This window comes from Nomia melanderi, chromosome 6 (genome assembly GCF_051020985.1).
Source record: "Nomia melanderi isolate GNS246 chromosome 6, iyNomMela1, whole genome shotgun sequence".
NCBI lineage: Eukaryota > Metazoa > Arthropoda > Insecta > Hymenoptera > Halictidae > Nomia > Nomia melanderi.
In genome coordinates, this window is record NC_135004.1 from 6,474,585 (window position 1) to 6,499,877 (window position 25,293).

The 25,293-nt window shown below is 30.1% G+C and overlaps 3 protein-coding genes across 5 annotated transcripts; 1 reads left to right on the forward strand and 2 right to left on the reverse strand.

The window, feature by feature from the left end:
• Positions 1–65: 65 nt before the first annotated feature.
• Positions 66–4,350, reverse strand: LOC116428181 (tyrosine-protein kinase Wsck). Its single transcript, XM_031979503.2, has 4 exons — positions 3,512–4,350; positions 3,282–3,436; positions 877–2,615; positions 66–797 (listed from the first exon to the last, which is right to left on the reverse strand). Exons 1-4 carry the CDS (start codon positions 3,676–3,678, stop codon positions 729–731), a joined length of 2,130 nt encoding a protein of 709 aa, XP_031835363.1. The 5' UTR covers positions 3,679–4,350; the 3' UTR covers positions 66–728.
• An 807-nt stretch (positions 4,351–5,157) lies between these two features.
• On the reverse strand, positions 5,158–10,023 carry LOC116428190 (serine/threonine-protein kinase VRK1). 2 transcript variants are annotated; one of them, XM_031979525.2, is made up of 11 exons: positions 9,516–10,023; positions 9,272–9,436; positions 8,585–8,755; positions 8,270–8,395; positions 7,984–8,180; positions 7,655–7,898; positions 7,371–7,574; positions 6,973–7,196; positions 6,642–6,892; positions 6,425–6,558; positions 5,158–6,339 (listed from the first exon to the last, which is right to left on the reverse strand). In XM_031979525.2, the coding sequence occupies exons 3-11, from the start codon at positions 8,748–8,750 to the stop codon at positions 6,269–6,271; spliced, it is 1,617 nt and encodes a 538-aa protein (XP_031835385.1). In that variant the 5' UTR covers positions 8,751–8,755; positions 9,272–9,436; positions 9,516–10,023; the 3' UTR covers positions 5,158–6,268. The 2 variants fall into 2 exon arrangements, with proteins under 2 accessions (XP_031835385.1, XP_031835375.1); XM_031979515.2 differs by having other exon boundaries at positions 9,272–10,019.
• A 775-nt stretch (positions 10,024–10,798) lies between these two features.
• On the forward strand, positions 10,799–20,390 carry LOC116428175 (uncharacterized). 2 transcript variants are annotated; one of them, XM_031979490.1, is made up of 12 exons: positions 10,799–10,985; positions 11,751–11,893; positions 12,703–13,057; positions 13,137–13,331; positions 13,412–13,527; positions 17,327–17,535; positions 17,622–18,258; positions 18,426–18,843; positions 18,923–19,144; positions 19,297–19,472; positions 19,563–19,709; positions 19,790–20,390. In XM_031979490.1, exons 2-12 carry the CDS (start codon positions 11,786–11,788, stop codon positions 19,880–19,882), a joined length of 2,676 nt encoding a protein of 891 aa, XP_031835350.1. In that variant the 5' UTR covers positions 10,799–10,985; positions 11,751–11,785; the 3' UTR covers positions 19,883–20,390. The 2 variants fall into 2 exon arrangements, with proteins under 2 accessions (XP_031835350.1, XP_076224490.1); XM_076368375.1 differs by having other exon boundaries at positions 12,733–13,057.
• The last annotated feature ends 4,903 nt before the right edge of the window (positions 20,391–25,293 follow it).

Here is a 25,293-nt window from a genome sequence, read left to right on the forward strand (position 1 = left end):
TGGTTTAATAAATCCTGTATTAGGATTCCAAGTACAATATCAAAACTTATAACACAGAACACATACAGTTAACTCTAAGTACAAAACAATAAATCAAATTTACAGTAAATACTGTTAATCCATATCGTATATATACATATATTAACCTTGAGATCATTTTATTTTCTTATACATTATTTCTTAAGAAAAGCTGTTGTAAATATATAAATTCAATCATCACCTTATAAACATTCTATGAAATAAAAAAAAGTGTTTATATGTACATATAATATTCGATGTATATAATAATAAAATCAGAAAATGTACCTAAAATATAATTAAAGTACTTGAAGTAATAATTTAATAATACAACTTTTCTTTGTAATGAAACATTAATCAGTAGTTACTTCCATAGTACAGTCATTTTATAAAATTGAGAATATATAATCATGACTGTATTATTACTGCTTCATAATTCCCTAGATAGAAAATTATATTTTGCCAAAAACACAATTTTTTCAATCTTATTCTAGATTTTGCGGACGGATAGTGTTACACTATTAATACTTGTATTATAGTTCATTTTTAAAACAAATATAAAAATATAAAATATTGTAAAAAAGATAGCAATGGTAACTGCACAAAATAATTAAAGGTAATATTGAAAAGTACTTAATACATGTGACTATGTACAACACTTAATAAATATTATGTAAATACTATAAAAGTATAAGCATTTGTTCATTATGTTAGTTTAATTCTAATTCTGGGATATATGATTCTGTAATTGATGTGATGGGACAGATACTTAAAGTGTCCTAAAAATATAAAATATAATAAGTATGCATTAATGAGGAAATATTTTATATATAACATAAAATAGTTAAAAATATTTACCAATCTTGTAAGTTCTGAAAATGTTGGTCTTTCTTGAATGTCAAAGTGCCAGCAAGATAACATAACTTCATAAAGTGGATCAGGAGTATCTATTAATTGTGGTAATCTAACACCTTGTTCAACCGCTTCCTCTACTTCACTGTCAAGTGTAAAATTAGAATATGGTGTGCCACCCATGCTTAGCATTTCCCATAAAAGCACACCAAATGCCCAAACTACACTTGATACATGTTTCTTCTTATTAGCAAAATTCTCAATAGCTGTCCATCGTATGTACTTCACATCTTCTAATGCATATTTAGAAATACCATGGCCTATTAATTTAGGTGTCCAATCATTGCAAATACCTACACTGCGTGCACATAAATGATCATGCACAATTTTACAATTTTCAAGATGTTGCAAAGCAGATGCTATCTTAGCTGCGATAGATAACATCTGATTAACTGGAAATATATTACCAGATCTTGCACTTAACAATCGGTGTTTCAGAGTCTGAAGTGGTAATTCCAGTACAACATACAAAGTATCTTGCGTTTCACAAGTTCCTATAAGATCTGCAAGATATTTCATTGGAGAAGCTCTGATACATATATCTAATTCTCTTAACATGCTTCTTTTGTCAGATGTTTTTAATAATTTGTCTGCTATATTATGAATTGCTACAGTAGATGATTTACCATCTTTATCAACTGTACCTGTATGAACAGTTCCAAATCTTCCTCTACGTATTATAATGTCATTAACTGTTAATACATCTTGTGGTATAGTCCATACCTTATTTTTTAGTTCTTGGTAATAATTAACCCTTTCAGGTACATCATCTGGAATGTACGCTATATTGTCAACTTCATACAGTGGTCCTTGTAATGTAAGTTCTTGTTGTTCTGGAAGTTTTGTCATACGAAACTTTTCATGGCGTTGTCGTAAAGTAAAATATAATATTACTGAAGCTATTAATAACGCTCCTAAAATGCCAATTGCAACACACAGAACAATTGTTGTGGCATCCATTTCATTATTTTCATTTATACTGTATCTTTTTACATTGGTAAATAAGTCTGAATAAGCGACTTGCATTTCCCTCTGAAATCTAGAAATTACTGCTAGACCTAACTGTGGAATTGGTTGAGTATTTAAAGGTGCATTGTAATATCCTCCAATCATTTTACCATCACCAATTATAAACTTCTCATATTTATAAAATTCAGAAGCTATAAATTCTCCTGTGACATAATATCCTAAACCCTGCTCCATTGATTTTTCATAATTATAGTATGTAATATTGGGCCCTGATGGAGGTATTATGCCAGATTGAACGACAAATACTTGATATGTGCTAATGGGTCCATATTCACTACTTCCTTCTGAGAGTAAAATAGTTATGGTAGTACTTGTTTGTTCTATCACTTTTGGTGCAATTGGTTTATTAGGTGGACCTATTAATGTCCACCCTGAAACATAAGCAGATTCACTACTTCCTTGGATGTTTTTAGCAATGATAGATACATTGTATTTGGTTCCTGGCTGTAAGCCTTGTAAACTAGTACTGTTCGAAGCTTCACCTTGTACTTGACTTTTCACAGTAGGTAACAAATTAGTAGCATGTGTTTCGAGAACTACTGCTCTTAAAGCATAAAAAGTAATGTTTCCATTAAAAATATCAGGTGGTTCCCATGTAATTTCTAAACTAGTAGGTCTACTGTGAATTATCTGTACCCTTCTTGGTGGACTGGGACCTAAAAAATATAATTAGATTAAATTCACAAATATAAAAAGTTTATTAATTTCATATGATAATATTAGGTCGTATAATATGAAATGTCAGATTTTGCGAAAAAAGGAAACCTTATTTGATATTCTAAAAAACGTTTACTCATTCAAAATATGCTCTATTTGATTCAATACACTTCTGTGAATGTATTTTTAATGAATGTATTCCTTTTTTTGAAAAATTCTGAATATTTAAAGTTAATAAATTTTAAAGACATCGTTATAGACCACTGTTTCAGGTTTATTATATGGCTCATTCTGTAAAGAAACATCATTGAAACAAAATTTTGTAAATCAATGCTACATTGTTCTTTCATTCACAGTATTGACCCCAAATGCTTTGTTTATATTTCGAATGGTTTTTGCATCATTATATCCAAGTTTGAGTTCATATAAGACAATTATGCAAATGTTGGTGATATTCATATTTCCAAACACGATGCAAGAAATAGTTATTATGAACAATTTGGAAAAATTTTCTTGCAAAAAGTTATGATACTGATAATCGACAATTAAACTGTTTAAAAAATTACATGAAAAACAAAGAAATAAAAATGGTAGTACAAACATTTATAAGCAAGAAAAATCTGACATTTCATATTACATGACCTAATAATATTTAATAAATATACCTTTTTGTCCTGTAGAATATATGCTCATTGCTTCTTGACTACCACAATAATTATTTGGATCAGCAGTACAAGAAAGGGTACAAGAGGTGGACATACCTCTCCTTCCATAATTACTGCCACAAAAACATTGTTGACCATTCATTAGTCCTGCAAACCTAATAATCACATGCATAAAATATATTTCTGTTGTAGTTCAATTTATCATTACCAAATAAAAGTGTATTACTTACATATAATAACGTAAACGACATTCTTTGATACATTCCGCTGGTACGCTAGCATGATTCAATATAAGGGTTGGTAAATCAGGATCTGATATAGAACTTCGAAAACAACCCTCATATTTTTGATTAAGTACGTACGTACACAAATGAAAAAGTAACAACAAGTGTATCATTATTAATTGTATAAGATATAATGCAATTTTAAAAATGTGTGTTCTGTTGATATCACTAAACACCAGGTATGAAATAAAATATTCCTTACAAATACGTTATGTCTGAATAAACGAACGAGTGGTGTCACTACACTTTATTTAGATGAAAGAGTAAGGTTCATTGTATGTTGTAGTTCATTGGTTTTTAAGATCCAACAATAACATCTTGTAATATCTTTCGTCATGTTTACTTGAAATATTATTAAGTACTTGCAATGATTTTAAAAAATATTAAATTCCAAAAAAAGAAGCTTCACGGGCGTGGTTACATTCATTGCGAATCTACAAATGCTGATCAAATGTAAGCTTATAAAATACACCACTAGGAGTGCTAAAGTCATTACCCGCGATAGTGATATTCGTAAGTATTTTGTAGTGTTTGCAGTGCAACTACAGATATATCATAGATGATGTACCCGTTGCTATGACAAAAAAATCACTTCTTTGTTTCGAATGGCACTTATTAATAAAACTTTGAATAGTACAATACAGAAATTGCATTATACAAAATTAATTTAGAAATATTTAAACAATTTTTATGGTATAAAACATATTATTATCCGATATTGTTACCTAATGATCATTAATTCTGTATTGCATATTTCTAATTATTGCCACTTTAAATTTTAGTAATGTATCATATCATATTATTAAATACATCGAATTAGAACCTCTTCAATATGTATTGAAAATTTAAGAATTTTTTGCCATTTTTAAAATATGTATACGCACAAAAAGCTATTGGACACTCATTTTTGTATTAATAGAATATAATTGTCACAAATACTAAGTTTAGTAATGAATTAAAATTATTTTTAATTGCTCATTATTATATTCGTTTAAATATACAATATTATACACACTTGCTATAACATATGGACTCAACTATATTGTGCATTGGATAAATACGTATTGTTTTCGTTATTTTCGCATTGTCCACTTGCACTTGTATCATTTATCTCATTATTACATAATGAAAAACGGTCAAGAAATTATGATTTTTGTTAGTAATTTTCGTACAAATGTTTCAATTATTTAAATTTTTGCTATGTATTTTTGATTAATATTTATGTACATTCTTCGATTAATAAGACGAAAGCTTGAATATCAAAAACATAATATAATTAATGCTTATAATATTTATTGTATAGAAGTGTACCTGCTTGAAGGAAAATTATAATTGTATTGATAAAATTTCATAAACTATAATATTATAGAAGAAAATACAAATGCATGTGTATTTATTGAATTACAATACATTTTTAAGTCTTTAACAACACTGCTTTTGTGGCACAGGTACGTGTAACTTAAGAAGATACAAATATATTATTACAAACTTACAGCAAAAGAATTTTTCTCTATACATGTATTATACCAGATTATAAGAAAATATGATGAGATAATGTTACGTGATGGGTTGTAAAATACAAGTCTAGGGACTGACCTTTAAATATGTGCTTTTTAATTATTTTATGTATAAAATCTAAAAACGAATTAAAATATAATTTCTTCTAATTATACTACACACTCATTCTTATTGATTATAATGTGTAAATATAATAACAAACGTATGCTATTGCATATATGTATAAGCAGTTAGTAGCTTCTAACTGTAATACTGGTCTATTGAAAATGATTCAATAACTTACGAAAGTAATTATCTTTACACATACTTCACTACATTTCATTATACTGAGCCGAAATATACTATTATTTTATATTGTCGGCAATATTTATGAGTTTTACATTTGTATATATAATGTGACATTAATAGAATCATTTACATCATTTTTCTAATATATCAAATTTTACACTTCTTTTCCAGAAAAACTAGAAATGTCATCTAATTAATAATTATTGAATTATTTTAATAATGTACAAGTATAACATGATATTTGAATCATAAACATGGGACTTATAATTATGACAGTAAAACAAAATAAATGTTTCGAACATTTTTAGAGTATATACATTATTTTAATATAGAAAGTGTAATTTTGTTATAACTTGTATAAATTACAATTTTTGTTAACTATTTTGCAAAATTAGGAAAAGATTTAACATTTGGTAAATCCAGTCTAGGTGTATATCTAGTTTAATTTTCAGATCGTATGTTCATCATGAGAATTATTAAATACTTACATGCTCTGTATTTTTAGTAGCAGTGATATTCCGTTACTGGCTACAATCGCATTGCATTTCAGTTATATTGAAATTATATTCCTAAGAGGAAGCAGTGTAATTTGTATAATTAATACCTCAACTGTTCATCATTATTTGTTCGCTATACAATTGTTTTTAAAAAATCTTATATTAATTCAATAACAAATTATAATCATAAAGCAGTCTTACAAAAATAGGTGTATTAGACACCCAAGACATTGTCTAGAAATTTTTCCTCTTTACAGGAACATTAAGAGTATATTATTATAAAATCTAAATAAACAAATTGAGAATAATACTTAATTATACACCTTTTAATTAGAAAACTACTTGCTGGTGATTTCATTGTCCGAGGAATGAGAACTAAAACGATAATAAAAAATCAATCCTATTTATGATGATGAACTTTTTCTTCTTTTGTTAGCATCTTTTTTTTGTAAGATTTTTTATTTCCGAGTCCTGTGGATAAATGTAGTTTAATTAAAATTTATATTCTTATATGTTAAATGTATTTTACGTTAACACAAATAAAGGTGTCTCATACGTTTCAGTTGGGCCACTCGCGAACGTGTCAAACGGGGTGACGTTTTAGACGACGACATGGGTAACGTTGAAGTTTTTTTCCTTAACTGAACTACTTCTTCCATTGCAGGAGTCATCCATTTCGCTTTAAGGTCTCTAATTGTAAAAAAAAATATGATTGGAAAGTATATTTAACATCTTACGCTACAATAATTTTGAAAATTAATTATTATACTTACTCTGAAGATTTTGGAAATGTTTTATGTCGAAATGAGCCGGACTGTTTTTCTTTCATTCTCTGAATTACGTTCAACATGGCATATGTAGGTAATGATGGAGGTGGTGGCGATGGTGGCGGTGTAAGTGGTGAAGGTGGAGGTTGCAGAGTAAGTTTTGCTAGTTTGTCAGGATGTAATGCTAATACTGCCTCCCAACAAAATTCTTTCCTCTCTACTGGATATTTAGGTTGTGTATTTCGTGTAATACGAATCTAGAAGTAATAATGTTTATTACCATTTAAACTAATATAAAAACTTTAAAAACTGTAAAATAATAAAATTTAGTATTTACCTCGCCATTAACTGGTCTACAGGGTTTTCTTTCTCTCAAATATGGTCGTTTGAAAGATATAGGAAAAGAAATATTTTCATTAGATTCTCTTACACGATATAAACACGTGGGAACATCATTTTTCTGATTGGAACCAGATTGAAACAAACTACGCAGGTAAGAATAATTAGGCTTGGTTTCAAATCCTAATTCAGTGATATACTTCATGTATTCCACAATGGCAGCTGGAAAGAAATGTTAATATTAACATTTATATGTTAAGATTTGTTGCTAAAAGAACAATTGTGTGTTGTTATGTTTAACCAAGCAGTGTCTATGCTTGAACTATTAAAATCAAATAAAATGAAATTAAAATTCAAAATATTTTTCCATCTTTTATATAAGAATTTGGAACTTACGAGGTGGTGGTTTCTTTTTGGAAGGAAAACATTTATCCATAAATAATGGCAAATTTGAAAGTAAAATTTCTTTCTGTGCATGAACATCATCTGGATCCATCATTGATGGTACAGTGTCATTTTCTTTTTCCCAAGGTAATCTACCACACAACCACTGCAATATATTGTATCCTAATGTTTCTAAATCTCCCCTTCTTGAATGAGCTACAATGAGATTTGTAAGATATAATATAATTTGGTATGATATTTAGTAAAAGATTTTTTATAATATATTTAAAACTTACTTCCATGATGTGCATCTCGAGATGTAAATTCTAATGTCCCTTCGTGTGCTCTTCTTTCATCATGAACAAAAGGCTTATGAATACCTGATCCTGTACGAAAACGATAGGCTAGTCCATAATCAACTAAATATGCTTTAGATTGTTGTGTATTTTCGCCTTCTTTGCATAAAGATAATAAAATATTTGATCCCTTAATATCTGCATGAGCATATCCTCGACTGTGAATATATTCAAGTGCATCCAGCTATAATGATTAAAAGGAACATAAGTTGAATAGAATATCAAATTTCACTTTAAATACAAATTTCATTTTGTTAATAATTGAATACCATCTGAACAGTTAATTTATTAACAAGTTTCATAGGCAATTTTCGTCCATTTGTCAGAAACAATTTTCCAATATCTACACCATATCTTGGAATTACTAAAAACCTGTATTTTTGGCCTCCATATATATGAGAGCCAGATCCTTCATATGTTGGAACACCTATTTGTCTTTTTCCTTGTGATTTGCACCAGTTTTCAACTATAATGAACAATAAAGAGATATAAATAAGATAGAGAAGGGAGATAAGTAAAAAATATAAATATATTATATATAAAACATTAACTTACTCATTTCTTTACGGGCTGCTCTTATATAAAAATTCATTTCAACAAACAGTGGACCATTATTATGTGGTTCAATTTTTATAACATATTTTGCATCCTGCCTTACTGGAGCATCAATATCTTTTGATGCTGCAATAAAGAAAGTGGCAGATTTACAGATGAAGTCAAATAATATAAGCAATGGATAAAATATTTCAAGTATATATAAAACGAGTTATATATATATTTCAATTCAAAACAATTCAAAAATTTTCTATAAGTAACTAAATTTGACTAAAATTTTCTATATGTAAAACTAAAAACTATAAAAGATATTACCTAAATATATATCGCCAAATCCGCCATATCCAATTGTTCTTCCTAGTTTCCATTTATTTTGGGTAATATCGGTCAATATTTCTCCTTCTGGTAATTCATCAGGTAACTTACAACCCAAAGCTGCTACTCTTTTTACATGAATTTCTTCAGCTCGTTTTGGTGCCATTATCACTATACAATCAGTTATATAAAACGTATTTTATTATCATATACGATTATATGATTCCTATATCTGTTATTATATATTCACAATAATTTATGTCAGATAAGTTTCATTTGTCCTTAATATTTTATTATAGATTTATTACATTGCATACTGTATAATATATATACATACAATATAAAAGTTCACCAAAAAGTATGTTATAAAGCAAGTAGCAGTGCATTGAAATGAGAAAAATGACATACATTGGTTATTTGCGACTCGTAAATGATTTAAAGATTTATATGTATATGTAACTAATAATTACACATTTTTTAAATAAAACGTTGAATCAAGCATGACATATATATATCGAAGAATATGGTTTTATATTTTGTACTTGTAAGTTCATTGTTTGCTTAGCATCCTAATCAAATGTAATTATATTATACTCATTAAAAATTACATAGTAATTAAATATCTTTATTACTATGCAGTAATAATAACAAAATATAAGAACGTATAAAACGTAATGCAATACTTACATGGTATGTAACTTCAATAAATATTTATTTTCCTACTTAAATGATAACTAAAATTCATTTCACACTTTATGTTTTAACGCATTATAAACATTAACTGCTCACGTATCAACGACCGGTATAATACAGTAGTAAATGTATTATTTAAATTTTTTGAAATGGGGTTATCTAATAAATATAAATTATGCGGACATTATTGTAGAAACTGGTCACAACATTTTTTATATTTTCACATCAATTTACGTACAGTTCACAATAATGCTTCTTAATACAATTTTGTTTTTATTCCGATCAGACTATACTAAAAAAAAATCCAATTTTCAGGATTCTATATCTCATTGTCAACCAAAATAGTTAACTACATAGTAATAAAAGGCGAAAGTATTGTCTCATTGTAGCTCTCGTATTTTAAAAAACGGATTAGATGGCATTGTATACAGCGTAATTAATTGTTTTACACATTGGCGTTTTTAATAGTTTACCATATTACTTTGTTATATTTTGAAATTCTATCAATCTATCCCCATGAAATTCACTTCACTCAACTTAAGAATGCATCACACTGCCATTTCACAAACTGAAGGGTTTAACGGAATGCCGACCAAATGTAGAGGGCGTTTAACACTTTCAAATGGTTTTCTATTTTAACAGTCAGTGAAAAACATAAAGATGTGTACGTTTAGATTTTCTGTTTACAATAAGTTTATTGATGTAATGAACTCGTTATGTTTATATTACTTTGTTACGCTAGATTGCAGAATGAAAAATGATGTGTCCAGATTTTATAACTTGTATATATATACTAGTTTCCATTGAATCCACATTGTAATTGGTGGTAAGTAATAATTTTATGAAGTGATTGTTTATACTTTTCCAGCATATTTTCTTCGTAAAACTATTGTGTAAATTGTTAATAATTTAACGTTATTTAATAATCTTCCGTGTTTTAGCATATTTTTATTATCTACAAATAAAGAACTATGCAACGCAGAATGTAAGAATGCCTTACTTCCATGTAACTTAAAAATTTCTGTGATTCTTTGTTAACATTAAATGTAATAACTTATATCATTTGATACATATTCTAATGTAAATATAGATTTATTGCTAGTGTCTTTTATTAATATTTTTTACTAAGGAGTAGGATAGTTTCAAATTACAATAAAATCAATTGTTATTAGTAAACTAATAAATAATGAATATATACTTTTAATTACTACATATTAATATTTTTGCACTTTTCAACAGTACAATACCACGTATTATTTATAGTAAAAACATGTAATATCTAAATTCAAAATCCATAAGATATATAAAGTACATAGAAGGGTGTTCGACAAATGTCGAATAATTAATAATTCAATTATGTATTTTGCACAGATATTGTTGCAATGTGATTTTATTTAAACTATAATTTATAAATATAAGAGTCTCTAAATTTTATATTTTACTGATTAAAATAAATAATGTAAGATGTGGTACTTTTATAATGTATTGATGAACACACGGGAAATATACCATCAACCATAGCCTTCTAGAAGTGAACAGCGCGTGAAGCCGTAATGGACGAAAAGAAGTGATTACCAGCTGAACGATTGTGAAAGTGGAAGTTGGTGTATTTAGTGAAACGTCTTTTCGACTTTATAGTCTTTAGATAATGACATAAAGTTTTTTAAAGCGATGATTAATGTGTTGGTTCTGTTTTCAAATATATTATGTAAGTATAGAATTAGTTCTTTGTTGAAATTATTTAACGGTTAGAATAGCAAAGCATCCATTAATGTCTTGTCTGGCATCTGTAACTTTTATTAAAAGAAATTTATTCTTTTTTAGAACAACTTAACGTATTGATAATTTTTTAAAATAAGTAGTCAAATTTAAGTACTTAAATATAAAATTTAACATTGATATCAAATTGCTACGTATATTTCATTACACGTCAGAAAAATTAATGCATATGAAAGATTGTCATTCAGTAAATATTTGCAAAAAATTTTACAAAATGTTCCTACAAAATGTTTTTTTTCACGTTTATATATTCATATTTTATGTATAAATTATAATTGACATATTTTTCTTATAATATCCTTTACAGTTAATTTATAGCAATATTAGTAATATTGTTAACAAAATTGACCTTTACTACTATTGATTTTTAATTAACCTAACAATTTTATAATCATCACATGGTAATATAATTTATAATTTATCAGTAACTAATAAGCTCTTGAGGTTTTATAAAAATTTTATATTTCATAGTATCCAAATATTGTGTGTATATCATTCTGTATAAATTATAATGATACATTACTAATGACAAGTATATAAATTTTTTAAATTATCAATGAGATATTTAATTCTTGTAATATAAATGACTAAGTGTAACATTATATTCACTAAATTTGATATTCTTAAATATAGAATTAAATTGATGTACTTTACATTGTCAATAAATATTAATGTACTGTATTACATTTTTTAGTGAGAGCACTGCCATAGTACTAATTAAAATAAGAAATGTCTTATCCTGGCCAACCTCCAATGGGAATACCAGGCATGCCACCTATGCCTTACATTGTTGGTGCACCTCCGCCAATTATAGGTGGTGTAATGCCTATGGCGCATGTAAGTAAATAAACAAATTGTCATTTCAATATTTTGAGCATGTCTATTTTTATAAGCTCTTGGACAATCATTTCAGTTTGCCTTTTGGACATCTTTCTCACTTGTTATATGTTGTTACACATCTGGTACATTATTTTATATTACATTATTTTATCACCATCAAAGTTTCAATATGTTTATTATTAATATTTTCATATTTATATAGTAGTATAGCATAAAAAAAAATTTTGTATTATATGTCGCTAATAGTATTTTTCTAATATTTTTCTTGTGTTCACTTTAATTTATAATCGACAATACGAATAAATGTAATTCAAAATTGTTGCACGTTATTAGTAATTGTGCACTAATTTAAAAGCTTTACATAGTATAACATATTAAAATTAATTTTTGTCGACAAACAACATATTTTTAGTTACGTTAAAAAATGAAAGAGGAAGAGCATGTATTCTTTGATACAAACAACTCAGTGTGAGCTAATTAATGTATTAAATAGGAAATAATGTAAATTTTTAATAGCTTATTTTAATAAATGCTACTAATAATATCACAGTCAGAAAGTTTTATGTGTGCTAATGCATTTATTTTATGTTGCGCATTCATTTATATGTATTATCTACTGTTGTGTTTCTGATACCAATATTTATTTTAACACTTTCATATTCAATGCTTGCATGATATCATACTGTGATAAGAAATACTAAAATAAAGAGAAACAAAATAATGCGCTATTAGGGGGAGGGGAGGTTCTGGATTCTGCATGAGTAGAGATGTGTATTATTAAGAAACCTACCATTTATAAAACATAGATGATTCCAACACCCGTATCTGCGATGCAGACCTCAGCTCCAGCTGTACGGTATGCACGTAACCAGAATCGTCATGACAATAATCGTCGGCGTGAGAGAGAATCTGGTCCACCAGTTACTGTCTTTATTGGTAACATTATGGACAGAGCACCTGATGTGATGATTCGACATATTCTGGGTGCATGTGGCCATGTCCTTTCATGGAAGAGAGTCCAAGCATTTGGATTTTGTGAATATGCAGGTCCTGATGCAGGTCTCAGAGCAGTTAGATTACTTCATGACATGGAAATAGGCACAAAAAAACTTGTTGTAAAAGTTGATGCAAAAGCTAAAGTTGTTTTGGATCAATTTAAAGGTAAAATTGGAAGTGTAGAAGATTATAATAGTTTGATAAGTTTGTTATATATCTTATATGTTATTTTGGATTATTGTAGCGGAAAGAAGAAAAAAATTAAGAGGGGGTCAGTCCCCTTTGCAGGATGAAACATCTACTGAAGGAGCTGAAGGAGAAGAAGGTGAAGATTATATGGATGAGGGAATGAGGGTAGTGGACGCAGATGCACTAGCACGTATAAATCAAATAATAGCTGAACATGCCACTGATTTGGAAATGGCTCAAGTTGCTCCTGGTAATGCATTTATTCTGCTACAATATTTTATGAAGTTCATTAAGGAACTAATAAAGCATTTCTTTAATTACATATAATAGAGGAACATCAAACAAAAATGGTTGCAAAATCCTTGAACTTGGATGATGCAGAAATAGAAGAAAGTAAAAGAGACTTGATTACACGAGAAATTGGAAAATTCAGGGAAGTTATGAAGGTAATTATTTTCATATTTACTTTAATATTCTTCTTATATTACACCTATTTTTCTGCCCTTCTTTTTGGTCATATTATCGGATGTGATATACCAAAATCTTAGAAGGTATTCTGAATTGTGTGGTCTGATAGGATTGGGTACTGAATTTGGAAAAAGTTAGGTTTACGGATGTTAAGAATTACTATAAAACTGTTGTCACCAATCATGCGAATTCTTTTACGAAGCATTATAAACATTATTCTATAACATATTAAAAAAGAAATATAGTCTTGATAAAATCTTGTTGTATTCTAATCTGTATAGAATGACTTTGCATATAAAATTTAGTACATTTCATAATTTTTGTCTAATTTTTTATGAAAATGTGATTTTACTTTATACTTTATTATTTCATATTTTTGATTTCATTTTTATATTTGTTGCATAAACGTGAATAGTTAAATTGTGTAAATGTTGGTTTACTAAAATATGTTTAAGAATATGTTTGTAATACTTTGTAGATTTTATTCTATTACTTTCACAGAACATTAGAACAAATTTATTATTATTTTATTTATTTGGTTAAAGAAAAATCAAAATTATTCTTTTTACAAAGTAGGAAAAAGTACCAATGTATTACAAAATGGCTGTTTTTAAATGTTATTTATGGACTTTAAAAAGTACTTGTATTCAAAAAAATTGATATCACCTTTTATCTTTATTCAAAATTTGTTTTTAGAATTTCATTTAAAATTAACGCCTGACTTCCCGATGAACGATTTTAATATTTATTTAAAATTGGTAAAATTTGAGCATAACACAAATATTTTCATAATTTGAGTAATATAATGAAATGTATTGCGATTATGTTTGTAATTGGTATTGGACAATTACTGATTAAATTCACAGCATACATGTAAAAAATTAAATAATACATTTGGGCAAGCAAAAGAGAGAATTACATGTGTATAGTTATAAAGTATAGTTTTTAAGTATTTTGTGATAAAGTGCGTGTGTGCTATGTTAGCTCTAAATAATTGGAGCCGTGACTCGTTGCTATAATTATAATAACAGGCAGCGTGCGTCGCACACAGCAAACGCACACGCCTAGGAATGCTGTGTGTGGGGACCACTCTTTCACTCACTCATTGGCTCTGAAGGGAGTCAATCACAGCACATCCCTCGTATTTTCGCAGGCAGCTGCAGCCTCGTCGGTAAGTCAGAGTATATCCAACCAACAAAACATGAAAAACAAGAAATGTGCAATCTTAAGACGGGAGAATCTCATAACTCTACAACATGCTGACATCATGTAGCCAATAATTTTGTCTCTTGGAACTCCATTTTCTTATCTCGTCGCAAATATTTCTTCGTTTCTAATAGCACTGTATTATTGTATATTGAGTATAATTTATTCTATACAATCAAATTTCTTTATCTGCTTCTATACTTATTGTGCTAAACTGCTAACACTAGTATTTTTATAAAAATGTACTTTTTGAATTTTTTACAGAAAGTATTTTATATAAGAGTTTTTTTTATAAAATGTAATTTTTCTTTACAGTACTCAAAACTGAATTGAAAATATTTGAACAGTTATCTTTTCTATAATTTCCAAAAAACATTATATATTAATGTTTCTGTAATATTTAAACTAGGATATAAGGAAATAAAAGTAAAAAGAGTTGGAAGGCTTTATATTTCATATTTGTTTGAAATATATTGTTAACACAAATGATATGTATTAGTTATTGTTTTTAAGAACAAATTTTAAGGTAGTTCTTTTATTGAATATCTTTATCTGTTATCTGTTTATCTATTTTTCTGATTATCAAAAATAATAATAATGATAATGTGCTGTTTTATTTGTATTGATGTTGTTTAGCAGTCTAGTACTCGTATATAGAAGGTCAGTGAATTGCCGTTCCAATTGTTTTTATGCACTGCCTAGGATTGATAAAAAATATAATTTTGTTCAAAGAAATTTGACGCTGACATACTTTATAATGTACTTCTAAATAGATTATTGATAGGATCGAGACTTTCTGAATCCTACACACAATGAAATGATTTTGTCATCACAATGGCGACTGTTCAGTTGTTGTCTTTATTTTGTGTAAACAGCTTCTGTCAGCGTCTCGATCAGACATGTAGTACCTAGGTGCGCGCTCCTCCATTCTCCGGTACCACCACACTGACTGACCAAGTCAACTTCACACCGTGAGTAAACTCCACAACCATGAGCCAACACAATCATTCGGTTCTTGTAGTTTTGTTAGTGAACTGCCCATCTGAATACCTATGACCACTGATGTTTCATGTTTCAACAGTCTGTTTCTCCTCATATGTGCATCTATTTTTATGCACTCAGTTACTCTATCCTTATTAGTTTAAAAGAGTATGGGTTACTGTATGGACATTCAATTATAAAAATTTAAGAAAAAGCACGTCGCACAAGATATTTTAGATATGCTTTTTCTTGTTTACTACATCTATATTCTCATTAATTTTTTTATGAAAAGAGTATTATCATTTTTATGTACTAATTTAGCTTTCAATAAAAATTTTGATGAGCGAATGTAAGATGTTCAATGAACTGTCGATTGTTTAAGTCTATATTGGAAGGCTTTCCAAGCAGTAATCCATTGCTATTATTATTGTATCAAATAAGGATGAACCATATTAATTTATTTCTATGACGTTACGTTGATAATACGGGACGATAAGGGTGGGCAAACTATTGTGCATTTGATATCCAACAGTTTGCTGCATCAGCTGCATAGCCAGAAGAAAACAAAGTTGACAGACGCGTGACTGTTTCTTGGCAAAAGTGAAAGATGTTTTGGTGGAATCCCTTCTTCGTGATGACTCCGCTTCTGATTGGTATAATACTTTCTAATAATTATTGAGTATTGACAAGAAATCTAAATATTCACCCGTTCGACTCTTAGACTTACATAGTTTTAGACACTATTGATTTACAGGCACATTTGCAATGTTGTAAGTACATTGGGTGGCCTCTACGATGCATCTGTTAGTATTAAGGTATTTTTAGTTTAAGTAGAGCTTAAGAAATTTCTTATGCTTGTTTCCAAAATTTATACCTGCACTTAGGTAATTGATATGTAAACAAGATTTCGTGTAAGATGCTGCTGACCGAGCATGCTCCAGTGGAGTGAGTATACCACATTGAGATGAACAGAATTATGATATTTGACATGTGATTAATTTTTGTGCAACTAGTAATCGTTAAATACTGTAATATTGGTAACATCGAGTACTAAAACTGTTCATGCAAAATTTAAACAATAAATCTTATATAATAAGATGGTCGCAATGAAATTGAAAATAAAACAAAAAAATGTTTTGCAAAGCATTTGTTCTGAGTAATAAGAGTTCATCATTTTATGGTGGTACAGTATAAGGCAATATATATATATGTTCCATGTTTCAGTATTAATTAATAAAAATTTATATAGTTTTTTTTAACATGTACTGCTCCTGCGGATATTTAATACAAATTATTATATCTTATTAAGATATACATATGCATATTTAGATGTACATATTTATTCATGAGGACATTTGTTTTGACTTCATACAAATTTGATAATATTACACCGTCATAGTGTAATGGTATTATCATTACTTTTTATACACATTAACTAACTTTACACTTACAGTAACCTTTTATTCTACCCTTTTATTTTTATAACTCAGGACAATACGATTGCTAGTTTTTTGCGTTTTATTATCACAGCCTAATAAATTTGTTTTGACTATTTAGTCTCACCAATTTTTCTGTTTTTGTGTTTTATAGAAGCAGGAGGAGGAGAAGGCCCAAGTGAAACGGAAGAAAGAAGCAGTAGAGAAAGAAGAACGGGAAAAACGTGAAAAAGAACGGCGGGATAGACGAGATGGCAGCAACGCTAAAGATGATCAAGAAGATCCTGGTAGTCCTACGTCTCACAAGGGCCGTAGTAGTAGTACAGGAAGTAGTAGAAGGGATAAAAGACGGTCTAAATCCAGGTAACAGTTTTATAGAATAATATTTATTGAAGTAATTTTGAAAATAAGAAAATTTCAATATACATGTACTGTGTGTTATCACTAAGATCTAAAGAACGAGACAGAGACCGTCAAAGGAATGATAGAGATCGTGATAGAGACAGAGATAGAGATAGAGACCGAGAGAGGGAACGAGAAAGAGATCGTGACCGTGAGAGGGAGCGTGAACGAGAACGTGAAAGAGATAGAGAACGGGAAAGAGAAAGAGAAAGGGAAAGAGATAGGGAACGAGAGAGAGAACGTGAACGAGAAGAAGCGAGGAAGACTGAAAGGGAAATAATGCGTGAAAGGGAAGAAGAGGAAGAAGCTAAGGAAAGGAAGAAAAATGAAAGAAGAGCACGAGAAAAGGAGGCTGCTTACCAAGAGCGTCTGAGAGCATGGGAGACGCGAGAACGTCGCAAACAAAAGGAATATGAAAAGGAAGCGGAAAAGCGTCGCGGGAAACGGGAGGCACGTGAAAGAGAGGCAAAACGATTGAAAGAATTCCTTGAAGATTATGATGATGATAGAGATGACGCTAAATACTATAAAGGCAAAGAACTGTCGCGTCGTTTGGAAGAGAGAGCACTCGAAGCGGAAGCAGATTCGCGGGACCGTTGTGCTGAGCGTCAGGAGCTTCAACGTCTCCGTGATAAACTTTATGCTGATGCCTCTCATCCAGATCCAGCGGCAGAATTTGAAAGGGTAAAATACTTTTATGTAGTATTATACATAGCTCGGAAGTAACCGAAGTATGGATTTCTATTTTTATTTATAGTTGGAAATTTCTAAAAGAATGTATGTTAAAATGTGTCGTTTATTTGTTTGATCATTTTAGTGTGTACAGTTATTTTAAAATTATTTTGTTTCAGTTAAAAGCTGAAAGAGAAGAACAGTACAAGCCTAAACCTGTAATTACAATAATTGACGAAGAAGATGAAAAAGTAGTAAAAAAAGAAAAAGAAATTATGCCACCTATAGAAACTGAACCTATAGAGAGTGATAGTGACGAGTGCGTGCAATTTGATGACGCATCTCAGACGGAAGCACCATCTAGGACACCACCGCGACACCACCATCATCATCGAAGACATCATCGTCATCATCAGAATCATCATCATGACGGCGAGGAAAATGAGGAAGTTGTAGAGGCAGACAGAGAAAGTGTGAAATGTACGAGATCGTCACCTCCTCATCAAACAGTTACACCTTCAACTCAGTCCATTCCACCCACATTAGACGAAGATTCTCGTATGTCCCTTGTTAGTGAACCAGAAAAAACGAGCAGTAGTGAGTACATTGGACAACGTTTTCTTTTTATGGATATGACAAGAAATCTTGTTTGCATGTCATGTTTATTTTATTTTAGGTAATTTTGTGCCGTTTGCTATGGGAAGTGGAGGTAATCGTGGTGGTGATCACGGTGTTGGTAACAAAACTCCAGCTAGTCCTAGCACAGCTGTTAATGTTAATTCACAACCAGCGAATCAAACGAGAAAGAAAGGTCGGATCGACGTGAAGGATGTGTTTAATAATGATGATGACGATGATGGTGCTAATAATGCAAAGAAGCGTAAACTAGTTCCTTTAGGTAAATTGTATTCAATGCTAATTATAAATAAGACGCCTCCGTTTGCTCTTATGCATTTTTAGTTTGTTAGTTGCCACTATAGACGTGAGAAGCGAACTGTATATCTAGAGAGATCTATATATATATAATTTTCATGTGAACATTTGTTGCAGATTATGGCGAAGACAAAAAGAAGAAATCTACAGAGGAGGCTCCTAAACCAGGCAAAGAAGAAAGTACAAAGAGTCAAGAAGAGAAACGAAAGCATATAAAGTCCCTTATTGATAAGATTCCTACAGATAAGAACGCTTTATTTGGATACCAACTCGATTGGGCTGTAATAGATAATGTGAGTAATGTTTTTCGCTTATTTTGGCTTGAATTATTTATTATATTTATATATTATTGTTATGTAATATTCTTTTATTTCTCCTGTTAGACGTTAATGGAAAAGAGGATAAGGCCATGGATTAATAAGAAGATTATTGAATATATTGGGGAACCTGAACCTACGTTAGTGGATTTTATTTGTAGTAAAGTAATGGCTGGCAGCTCACCTCAGGGTATACTTGATGATGTACAGATGGTAATTAATTATTATAAAAAAGGATTATCGATTCGTATTAAAAGATGTCTAATCTTATAATGCAATGCTGTATGTTTCAGGTATTAGACGAAGAAGCAGAAGTGTTTGTAGTTAAAATGTGGAGGTTATTGATATACGAAGTGGAAGCTAAAAAGATGGGCTTAGTTAAATAAATGGAATAATAATTGAAATATTAATCGATATAAAAATTTATACTACACATCAAATTCCTCTGGTTAAGATGTAATATTTAGGTTATATACTGACATATAATTACCTATGTATAATTTGTAGGATTCTTCACTAGATGAAAAACACGATGTTGCTCGATTGATAGGTAACCTAAATGTGTAGCAATTAAAATGTTAAATACAAATTGTAATTACGATTTATAATATTTGAGTTATGTGTTTCTAAATTTATTTGTCCATAGTTCTAGAAAGAGATCTCTTTGATTTTAACTAAATTGATTCAACATTTTTCTACATTTTTAGGTATACACGTGCATAGGATTATAAACCAATTTCAATGTGAAACTTCGATAATTAGTTTCGTTTCTTTTAGGTAGGATTTTATAAACTAATGAACGTACTACTCTAATTTCACTCATCATATATATTGTACATATATATATCATCATGGGACATTCGGTTACAGTAAATACAATGACTTATTGAAGTATTTGTAACTTTTTTAATTTAAAGTATTTCTGTTACGCATTATGCTGAATAAATTGGTTTCATAATAAACAAATTAATTGTTACCAAGAATGTATCAATGTGTTATTTTTGGTAAAGCGAATAATAATTAAAGAAAGTTATGTTTGCTATACTGGAATGCATAACAGATTGCTTCTTTTGGTTTTCTTAAGTTCTGTTTAAACAGGAAATCATAAAGAAACAAAAAATGTCCGAAGAAAATAAAAAAGTGTCTTAGTTTTGTTTAATAAAAGCAAATTAATTTTATGTGATACAAGTCTTAATAACATTTATTAAACAAAAGTATCCTACAACTTTTATTCTATTAGAATATAAAGTTCCGTCACATATTTAAATATTATGAAATTAAATCATGTTTATGTTGAACCACTTAATTGTTCCTGTGATAAAATTAATTTTTTTAAACAAATAAATATATTGATAGAATAAAAATAAGGAGAAATTGTGAAGTTAGACAATTTAAGTTCGTGTAGTATTAACCGGAATTTAACTCATATCTACAGATCCTTTGTTCTTAAAAATACAGTATTCAATGTATCGAATCGTTTAACTGTATGAAACATTCTATTTTCGTAATAACTATTGTGCACTTGTCACTAGTATAATTATAATTTCTCCTTGTTAAGGCTCAATACATGACTTGTACAGGTATCAGGGAATTTCAATTTATGTTTTGCAGACAATAAAGTGATGGTCAACAACTTCTGTGTCCTTTACATTAATTTGTATGAAAATAAATAAATAAGTGATATATCAAAATAAATGAAGTGTAATCTATATGTATTATTTCATATTTTTGGGAGATTCTAATATATCAATATATTTCATAGTAAAATTTATTATAAATTATTTTATTTTTATTTTGCCGTATTTATTATTCTGCATTTGATTTACATTTTGGATTTATATAGACTTTTAATATATTACAGTTTCCTGTAATATAATCTGTAATCTGGATTATAATAATCTTAATTAAGCAGACCAATCTATGTTATAGATCTGAGATATTTGTAGTGTTACGTAAATAAAAAATCTTAAATAACAAATAATAAGTGTATAATAATTTTATCCTGATATTTATTTGACATAATATTTGTTTGAATATCATTTTATTCATTTCAAGTGAAATATCATTTTACTTTTTAATATTAATCCTCATGTTTATTAAACGAATAAAATAAACGACAAGTCCCTTTTTGGATTTTTTATTTATTATTTAAAATGTGTTTATTTCTGATCGGATGTCATAGATAATATTATACAATTAGGAGGTAACGAAGAAAAAATTGTTTAGCATAATATTACCACTTAAATAATTAATCCAAAGCTTCTTTTAAAGTTTTTCTTAAGCATTATTTACATTTAAGCTTCTTTTGGTCCATTATAGCGACATCAATGCATACAAAAATTGTTTTCATTTAAAAAGAGGAAAAGAAAAAAGTATTCGTTGCCGTGAGAAGCTTATTGTCTTGGAGAACGAATCTACTTTATATGAAAACTGCTGCTTTGAATTGGATTTGTCTGTCTCTTTGATGCAATTTAAGAATCTTGTGTAAGTTCATTTCATCATTTATAAATATTATTTATTACTAATTACTGTTACGGTTTTGTTATTTGTTATCACTATCATTACTTACTATCGTAATAAATATATAAATCACTGAAACGAAACCTGAGTGAGAATTAATCAATTTAAAACTTAAATGAACAGAATGTAGTAGAATAGCAGTTAAAATCTATTTAGGATTCGTTTTTACGCGGTGATTGCTGTTTACGTTTACCGAATCCTGACGATACGAAGGTTCGGTTATTGTTTCCTGGAAGGACCGAGGTGGAGCGTGCGACCGATTCTCTTGTTCCTGTTGTATTAATTTTTAGAGCGAGGCTCAGGATCAAAGAGGCGAACCATACATCTTCATTACTTGTACATTTTAAACATTTGCATTGTACTCGTGTAAGCTGAAAACAGTTACATCAATAACTCATATGTCTAACGTTAAAAAGTGGACTTGTACTGATTTGGAATTCCCAACTTCAATTAGACTCGCATTCCTTTCAAGGCTTTTCTCGTGAACAATACGGAAATACTTCGTTCTATTTCCCCGGAAGTAATACCGGAAGGAAACTTCGTTCTTCAGCGATTCGTTCGTCCCCGGTCCTCCCTTAAAAATGGAAGATCGCATTTCCCCGTAACAAACCAATCTCGGCGGTGGCATCGGCACAAAGGTCTTCCGTCATTTAATGTTTTCTGCTTTTCTCTTTTTCAGGGTAACCGTTGATGCGTATCGCGCGATCCCTGCTCATAATCAAAGGGTGAAACTGCCGTGCAGTCTGACTAGGGGGGCGGCTGTGTCGGCTTGACTGGAAGTTTCGCCGAAAAGGAACACGCACAATCGTGGAATCTATTTGCAGGTGCACGGCGAGGTGCACGCGTGTGGCATGCCTCTAGTAGAACGTCGGCGAGACGCGGTCGTCCCGGCCGACCGTAGCACCACTTCTCATATTATTTGTCGTTAAGTGCATGAAAGCTTTTTTCGAGGGCTTAATACAAGCTCTCGGTTAATAGCGGAGCATTATTGTGTTCACTCGGGGACACGAGTGCGCCGCAGCTTAGAGTCGCGCTCTCTTCTTTAGCACTACACGAAAAACGCAGGCAGCCCAACCTTTTATGGATTCTTTGTCGCGACGCGATTATGTACCAGCCAGCTTCTCGTCGCCACCTCTTTTTCCTGCCTTTTCTTATGTATTTATACACACGAGCTTCGCCATACATGCGGCTGTTTCCTCTTTTCTTTTTTTTCCACCTTTTCCTCTCCTCTTTTCTTTCCTTTTTTTTTACTCGGCTCCAGGTTCCTCGACGCAGTATGGCTGGGAACCAATTTCCTCGTGGAAAACAACTTCCGTTTCCCTTCTTCTTTCTCTTTTCTCCGGCGGTGTATCCGCTGAAAATCGTTAAGAAAGATAACGGCATCTTAATGGATAACGAATACACGATAACGTTTGGGAAAATATTTGTTGTAAAAGGCGAGTTGGGCTTGTTGAATTTTGCGGTGGGGCTGCGCCATTCTTTGGACTGCGGACTTTTCGTGCGGATTTACATTTTTATGGTCTAGGTGTTCTGTAAACATTGGCAGAGAACGTGAATCTCTAATTATTGTATGTTTATTTATGATGTAAGGGGTAATTTAATTATTCGTCGTCTTATCTGCGTGAAATGAAAGAAGTTAGATAATATTTGTTTCTATGATTTAATGATTTTCTTGCCAGTTTAATATTATCTATCACTTTATATAAACTACAAAATTGTATTTGTTTCATAAACAGAAAAAATAGTTTTCTTGAAATTGATGTAGCCGTTTGTGTTAATAGTTAGAATTGTTTGCTTCTCAAAGTGTAATTGTTAAATGTATCATCACTTTACTTATTGCCATCGACATTCAAATACATTTAACGGGAGGATACATAAATAATTCATTTGCCATTGGAAATTGTCACGTTCGAATTCGAACGGTCGGATAATTAAAAGTCAATGCATTATTAAAATCTCACGTTAAATTGGTTGCTAACTGTTCGGACGTGATTTATCACAGACGATGTATCGTATTTATTATCCATGTAAATTCTATAACTTACCATAAATCGGACATATTTATTGTACGAACCCTGTATTATTCTTATTAGAAGAAACACTTGGAACGTGGGTAGTAAAAATACATATCTGACAAGCGTATAGTGTATAAAACTTTTAATAAGGTAATAATTAAAATATGTTTTTCTTTAGTAATGAATTTCACGTGTATCGGAACTATTACTTAACATGCCTATCTTTCGTTTTCGAAATTTTTATCGGATGTCTTAAGAGTCTAAACTCTCAGTGTCTAAAATCTCAACTCTTCAATAGTGAATGATGATGGACAGACTAACATACAATGAATATTTCGGTAACAGCTTTCTATCGAATTTTCATAGAAACTGGCGGATATCCCATGATTCCCTTGCGAGCAAACGTAGTGAAGTAACAAGCAGGCATATTGTCTACTGTCATTAAAACTGACAGGATCGATGAATTTTCTATTCTAATACTTTCAAAATGAATTGTCACGTTAAATTACACTTAGCCGAAAACTCTCGACTGATTTTTGCGTCGACAATCATCTTGATCTTGCTTTCACCGCAGATTTTCGCCTCACTCTTTATATTTTAGATGTGTCCAATTTTATACTCAGGGCAGATTTAAGCTAATAATTCGTCGTTCCGTATTTTCCAGAGTGCTGTAATATCTCGGTAAACAGCCTGAGCATAGGGAAACGAGCAAAGCAAGCTCTTGGTTTACCACGGCCAATTCAATGACTACAGTGTACTCCACCCAAACACATTACCTGCAACAATTGCATTATGTGCTAGACAGGCATTGTGTTGGGACCACATCAACATTAGATTTGAAGAAGCTTCGACATGATGAGTGGTATCGGTGATTTTGGACAGTACTGAAGCTGAACAGTGAAGTTACTGAATATATTTCAAAGTTGATCTACACGAATTCGAAAGTTTAATCAGCAAGTGAAATTGTTTATATAATTCCTTTTGTGTCCGTTTCTCGTTAATACCTTTTACAGCACTTGCTTGCTAGATTGTAGACCCTAGTCATCTACTTTTAAAGGAACTACTCATTTGCTTTATATATTTCCCAATCCAGGTATATATTTATTTATTCATTTATACATATATTATTGCTGCAAACAACAAATACTTCAGTACTCATATTACACATATAGTTACCAATTAAACCCAGACATCTCGCACCACTACTACCCTTTGCCGTAAAAAAATTACCCCGACGAATTACAATAAATATCTACATTCCT